The sequence below is a fragment of the Triticum aestivum genome, chromosome 1A (assembly GCF_018294505.1).
Source record: "Triticum aestivum cultivar Chinese Spring chromosome 1A, IWGSC CS RefSeq v2.1, whole genome shotgun sequence".
Taxonomy (NCBI): domain Eukaryota; kingdom Viridiplantae; phylum Streptophyta; class Magnoliopsida; order Poales; family Poaceae; genus Triticum; species Triticum aestivum.
Window position 1 is genome coordinate 546,122,053 of NC_057794.1, and position 6,864 is coordinate 546,128,916.

The window sequence follows — 6,864 nt, forward strand, 5'->3', positions numbered from 1 at the left end:
CGAAACCTTAAGCGTGCGGACCCTACGGTTCGAGAACAATGTAGACATGGCCGAGACATGTCTCCGGTCAATAACCAATAGCGGGACCTAGATGCCCATATTGACTCCTACATATTCTACGAAGATCTTTATTGGTCAGACCACATAACAACATACGTTGTTCCCTTTGTCATCGGTATGTTACTTGCCCGAGATTCGATCGTCGGTATCTCAATACCTAGTTCAATCTCGTTACCGGCAAGTCTCTTTACTCGTTCCGTAATACATCATCTCACAACTAACTCATTAGTTGCAATGCTTGCAAGGCTTATGTGATGTGCATTACCGAGAGGGCCCAGAGATACCTCTCCGACAATCGGAATGACAAATCCTAATCTCGAAATACGCCAACCCAACATGTACCTTTGGAGACACCTGTAGAGCACCTTTATAATCACCCAGTTACGTTGTGACGTTTGGTAGCACACAAAGTGTTTCTCCGGCAAACGGGAGTTGCATAATCTCATAGTCATAGGAACATGTATAAGTCATGAAGAAAGCAATAGCAACATACTAAACGATCGGGTGCTAAGCTAATGGAATGGGTCATGTCAATCAGATCATTCACCTAATGATGTGATCTCGTTAATCAAATAAAAACTCTTTTGTTTATGGTTAGGAAACATAACCATCTTCGATTAACGAGCTAGTCAAGTAGAGGCATACTAGTGACACTCTGTTTGTCTATGTATTCACACATGTATTATGTTTCCGGTTAATACAATTCTAGCATGAATAATAAACATTTATCATGATATAAGGAAATAAAAAATAACTTTATTATTGCCTCTAGGGCATATTTCCTTCAGCCTGGATGTATAAAAAAATAAACAATAGCACCACCAAGCCGTATTGATGGGACTGTGATGATCTACCTGGTCAGGCACAAACCAAACACACCATCCCCAGGCTAGCCTGGCCAGGCAGAAAAATTCCACCATTTCACGTCCACACTAGGCGTAGGTGAACTGCCTGGCATGACGCCCAGGACTCCGTCCAAACATGCCCTTAATCATTGATCTAGGGATCCTTTTCATCAATCACGACGTTGTCAAATTCCTCCTATGCAAGGTCTAACTGGCCGAAGAAGTCATCGATGCCATCGACACATCCCTTTCCCGCACCTCCGCTCATCGCTGAGAAGGCGTCTGAGTTAGATGCCATCGCCTGAACAAGAATGCTGTCGTGGATCGGCAGGAAGGACGAGGTAGACTTAGTGCGATCGCGGTCGCCCGAGGAGACAAACCCTAGTCGCCCCTAGGGGAAAATGTTTCATGTTGTAATGATTACGTACTCATCTATCTGTCCTATGGGACCATAAGTTTGTGGTCTCATGCTAAGCAGCTAGTGGGGCACATTCTAAATGCAACGTTTTAGAGGACGGGCTCCATATAGCTCGTTATTTGAATTTTTTCGAAATACTATTTAAAATTTTAAAAACATCTTTTTCTAAAAATATACACAAATGTTCTCTGAGTGTCCATAATTTTTTGTTAAATAATCATTATTTGCAGGGCACACGAAAATGACAAAACTTTGGTCCAAATACAACAAAGAAAAGGCCCATCTAATCTATGTATTTGCCTTTTTTCTGTACACCTCATATGAACATGTATGTTAACGAAGTTCTTTACGTGTATATACTACAACTATATGCTTATGTGCATACTTTTTTAGGCGCGGAAAAAAATTCACTTATAAAAATAACGGGCTCCTTGGAGCTCATCCCCCAAATGCACTTTTCAGGCATACTCCTCATTGATGTCATGCCCTCGTGCTATATACTGTGCTAGTTAGCCAGACAAGCAGATTATCTCAGAATTCATGCCTATGATGATCGATTTCCATAGATGGTATCATTTCATGAATTCTGTTTAACCAGTTATTGGATGTATCCTGGATGTTATTTTTCTCTTTCACTAGAACAATGCCCGTGCGTTTCAACGGGATATAAATATTCTATTATGTTAGCTTATGATTTACCTGTCCATAATATGCGATTGTGTAAATAAATATTCATCAAATTCTACCTGTGATTTACCTAATATTTGATCAAAAGTGATTTACCTATCCATAGTTGCGATTGTGTAAATAAATGTTCATTAAATTGTGCCCATGATTTACCTTATATTTTGATTAGAAATTTGGTAAGTAAATTAAAGTGAAATTGGTTCAGAAGATAAGTAAATTAATATAATTGATTATTATACGGAAAAGGTTGTGGGAACTAGCTTTAATTATTTCGTGCCTAGATGGGACCCACATGACTAGTGTTAGGGGTCCACAAATAGCTTAACACACATATTGGGTACTAACCTCGTGTTTACGGGTATCAACCTATTTCCATCATATAATCAGGTGCTACCCTCATTACACTTAGTAGTGCATATGTGACGCTAACTAGGATGACATGTCGCTCGACATGTTGCTTACCAATCTCTATTTTGTTTCTCTTCAGTAAGAGATGCATGGACCGTATGAGCACGAGAGGATGATATGAGCTAGGGGAAGTGCTTGTGATTGTTGTGCCAAAGAGGGGGCACATGTGCAAAAATCAAAGATGTTAAGTAAAAGTAAAAAAAAACATCAATAGTGTGACCTTCTATTATTTTGGACACAACCATGCCTTTTGAAAAACGACTTTTATCATTTCTTTTTTATTACATAAATCTAATCCAGTTTTACAGAAAATTTACGCATATGATTTTCATCTATCCAATCTAAAAACTAATTTTTTTAAGGCAAGCCACCTCATCAAAACATTCAAAAGGTGACAACTATAGGTGCCACGCCAATGGCTCACATTCCATGATGGACATTAAGACTAACGAAAGTAGATTTTTGGTACTTATTTAACGTGCCACAAACAACAACTATTTAAGGTGCGTAAAATACTTAGTTTAACCCAAGACTTACCCCAAGAGCAACAAGTGGTTGGATAGTTAGGAGGGTCATGGTATCCCAGGTTTGACACATTCTAGTCTCATTAATGTGGATTATTCTCTGAATGAAAGACGGCATTTCGGTTGATAGGCAGACACAACTCTGACCAGATCTTCATCAATTTCTAAAGAAAAGAACCTCTAATTCAATAGTATATGAGGATTATTCCGTGAGTGACCCTGTTGTTACCAAAGCGCAACTCCGGCTCAATCTTAAGTAGTACTCCCTCTGTAAATTAATATAAGAGTGTTTAGATCACTACTTTAGTGATCTAAATGCTCTTATATTAGTTTACGGAGGGAGTATTTTTCAAAGAAAAAACTATAGATCGATTTATGTAGATTATTCTTTCAGTGAGAGAGGGCATTCCCGACGCTAGGGAGGAGCAACTTTGACCTGGTGTTTATCATAGTACTTAAAACAGCAAAGATGAAAAAAACCTCTAAATCAAGCTTAGACGATTCATGCAGCGTTTGCACAAAATTACCCTGATCGGCCGATCCCCTTCCAATGGCTCGTTATACCATCCCATAACTTGCCCCATAGTAAAGCACTTGTCCAATTATACCAACCTACATTAACATAAAGCAATATACAGTGCATTTTGATCAAGACATGGCTACGAATCAAACGAAAGCGCAGCAATGTGTTGCCCAATCCGCAGGCAACTCAAATGAACCCCCTTCGCCACACGCGGAAATCTCGCGATCGCCCGACAAAATCACGGATGGAATTCACTTGCTTCCCGGGAAAAAGCGGGCCAGGTGCAAGGGCGGCACACGCTAGGTGTCGTGCAAGCAATCCGCTCGCCCCGCCCGTCCGTCCTCTCGCCGCTTCCCGTCTTCACTTCTTTATGCCGCTCGGTGCCAGCGGTGCGGCGGTGCGCGCCCCGAGCAGAGCTAGCTAGCTGATTTATTCGGCGCGGGAATGGTTCCCGGGGCCAGGACTCCGGCGGCGTCCGTGCTGCGTGGGCTCGTGGCGGTCGTCGGCGCGGCCGTCCTGTGTTTCTCCGGCGCCGCCGAGGCCCGCGTCCTCCTCACGCTCGACGACTTCGGCGCCGTCGGCGACGGCATTGCCAACGACACGCAGGTGACGCATATGTACACGCTCTCTGACAGATTGATTGTTACACGTCGATCGCCGTGGTTAATTATGCTCTGGGCGCGCTCTGTTTCGATGGGTGGTCAGGCGTTCGTGGACGCGTGGACGGCGGCGTGCGGCTCGGAGGAGCAGGCCGTGCTCGCCGTGCCCGTCGCCAAGGCCTACCGGATCTGGCCGGTGCAGCTCTCCGGCCCCTGCAAGAAGAAGCTCAAGCTGCTGGTACGTACGTGCGTTCCCCTGTGAACAGTTTCGCAGTCCCTTGTTCTCGCGTGCGTTTCTTGATGTTGCCGGCGGCGCTGGCCAGATTGCCGGGACGATCGTGGCACCGGCGAGCCCCGACGAGTGGGCGGGGAGGGAGCCAATGAAGTGGCTGTACATCTACGGCGTGGACGGCCTGTCCGTGAGCGGCGGCGGCACCATCGACGGCGTCGGGCAGGAGTGGTGGGCGCGCTCCTGCAAGCGCAAGAAGACCCAGGTACCACGTCACTAGTAGCTACCAGTCGACCCGCCATCACCTGCCTCTCAACTCTTAGAGTGACACATGTATCTTGGTTTCCCGCAGCCCTGCAACACGCGGCCTCCTCCGAGGGTGAGTCGACGACCTGAATCTCGGTCTTGAACCGGCGGCGAGATTAATCTGATGGTTTTGGGATGCTGTTGTGTTGCAGGCGTTGCACTTCGAGGAGTGCAGGGGAGTGAGCGTGCAGGGCGTGACGCTGCAGAACGGGCCGCAGTTCCACCTGTCCTTCACGCGGTGCGTGGACGTGAAGGCCAACTTCCTCCGGGTGGTGGCGCCGGCGGACAGCCCCAACACCGACGGCATCCACCTCAACGACTCCTCCCGCATCCAGATCACGGACAACCTCATCTCCACGGGTACGTTGTCACCAGTATCGAGTGTGCTCTGTATGGCTGTATTCTCTGACCTCTCCCCGTCAGAGTCAGACCGCAACGCCTTAACATCATCCGCGCTTGCAAATCTTGTTGCAAAAGCGTTGCTTGCATTTCTTCTTCTTCTTCTGAAAGATAAGATCAAAGGTGGCGGCTGGTTGAACCTTGACCGAATACAATCTGACAAAATAGATAGCAGCCGCAGGCCGGGATACGAAGAATAATGACGTAAATGGATGTGAACTTGACAGCGAAATGCAGTTCGGTCCTACATTGCTGCCGATAATTAGATTTTTCTGTTCTGAAATTCAGATTCACACGCTTCATTTGCAGCACAGAGTTACATAGTGTAGCAGCATGATTGATTGATCTACACCAGTGTGGTCGCTTTGTATGCATCAGGGGACGACTGCGTGTCGATGGTCGGCAACTGCTCGGACGTCCGCGTAAGAGACATCTCGTGCGGGCCCGGCCACGGTATCAGGTACTACTACCACCGTGCAACACCTCTTTACTACTCACTGAACCCACTGAACCCAGCTGCTGCTAGAATTTAGTGTTGTGCAGCACTAACACGCAGCACGTTGTGCTGGTCAGCATCGGGAGCCTGGGCAAGAACCGGACCACGGACAGGGTCGAGAGCGTGAGGGTGGACACCTGCCTGCTCACCAACACCACCAATGGCGTCCGGATCAAGAGCTGGCAGGTAATAATTTAACAAAGACAAGAACAGTTTTGTTATAGAAATACTTCCTCCGTTCCAAATTGCTCATCGCAGAAATGGATATACTCCCTCTGTTCCAAATTACTCGTCGCAGAAATGGATGTATCTAGAACTAAAATACATCTTGATACATCCATACCTGTGACAAGTAATTCGGAACGGAGGGAGTACGTAGTAAAAACACTCTCACTGCAACATGTGCAACCAACTTGTGTCGTGTTGCTTCAGGGTGGGATGGGCTCTGCCCGCGATCTGAGGTTCGAGAGCATCGTGATGAAGAACGTGTCCAACCCCATCATCATCGACCAGTACTACTGCGACCAGCCGACCCCCTGCGCGAACCAGGTAGGCCTGCAACGTGCCGGATTACTGCATTTTTACCGTCTCTGAATCGTGTGACGCAAAGGGCTGAAGCGTGAATTAAACCTGTGTGTCTGGGCGTGCAGACCAAGGCGGTGGAGGTGCGCAAGGTGGAGTTCGTGGACGTGAGGGGCACGTCGGCGACGGCGCAGGCGATCAAGATCGCGTGCAGCGACACCGCGCCGTGCACGGAGCTGGAGCTGAGGAACGTCAACCTCACCGTGGTGGGCGGGGGCGCGGCGACGGCCTCCTGCTACAGGGCGTCCGGCAAGGCGGTCGGAGTCGTCGTCCCGGCCTCCTGCCTCGCCAACGGTGACCCGTGATGGTCGTCGAACGATGTGTTCCACCGTCTGTTTGTTTGCGTAGTCTGCCGGTGTTTTCGACATATACTAGCTTCCTACATAGTGCATGTGACATGAATTAGATATATCAAACGTCTTATCTTTTTTTTATTCTGGGCTCTGTTTTCACAATATGAAACATATAGTGCAAATGTTTTTGGCAACACTAATTGATTTGTTGCTCGCATGGAGGCGGTAATTGCCTTAGAGATGTTGCCTATCATTTTTATTTTTAAAATATAATTTCTTCATGTGGTAGTCTCATAACATGTCACAAACAAGTTTATATCACCAATGATGCTGTGAGTGTCATTTCGGTGCTTTTCCACAATATAACTTCTTTGCGCAAGGGTGGAGATTTACATGATCTGCAAATTTTAATATCAACACACCACACAAACAATACATGAGTAACCAACACTATTGAGGTTATCATACTCCTTATAAGTGGACATAAAATTATAT

The 6,864-nt window shown here is 46.5% G+C and overlaps 1 protein-coding gene across 1 annotated transcript; it reads left to right on the forward strand.

The window, feature by feature from the left end:
• The first annotated feature begins 3,740 nt into the window (after nt 1-3,740).
• On the forward strand, nt 3,741-6,663 carry LOC123180320 (probable polygalacturonase At1g80170). The gene is made up of 9 exons (XM_044592347.1): nt 3,741-4,071; nt 4,171-4,302; nt 4,388-4,558; nt 4,646-4,672; nt 4,752-4,959; nt 5,377-5,458; nt 5,572-5,680; nt 5,927-6,043; nt 6,145-6,663. The coding sequence occupies exons 1-9, from the start codon at nt 3,910-3,912 to the stop codon at nt 6,379-6,381; spliced, it is 1,245 nt and encodes a 414-aa protein (XP_044448282.1). The 5' UTR covers nt 3,741-3,909; the 3' UTR covers nt 6,382-6,663.
• Nucleotides 6,664-6,864: the final 201 nt, after the last annotated feature.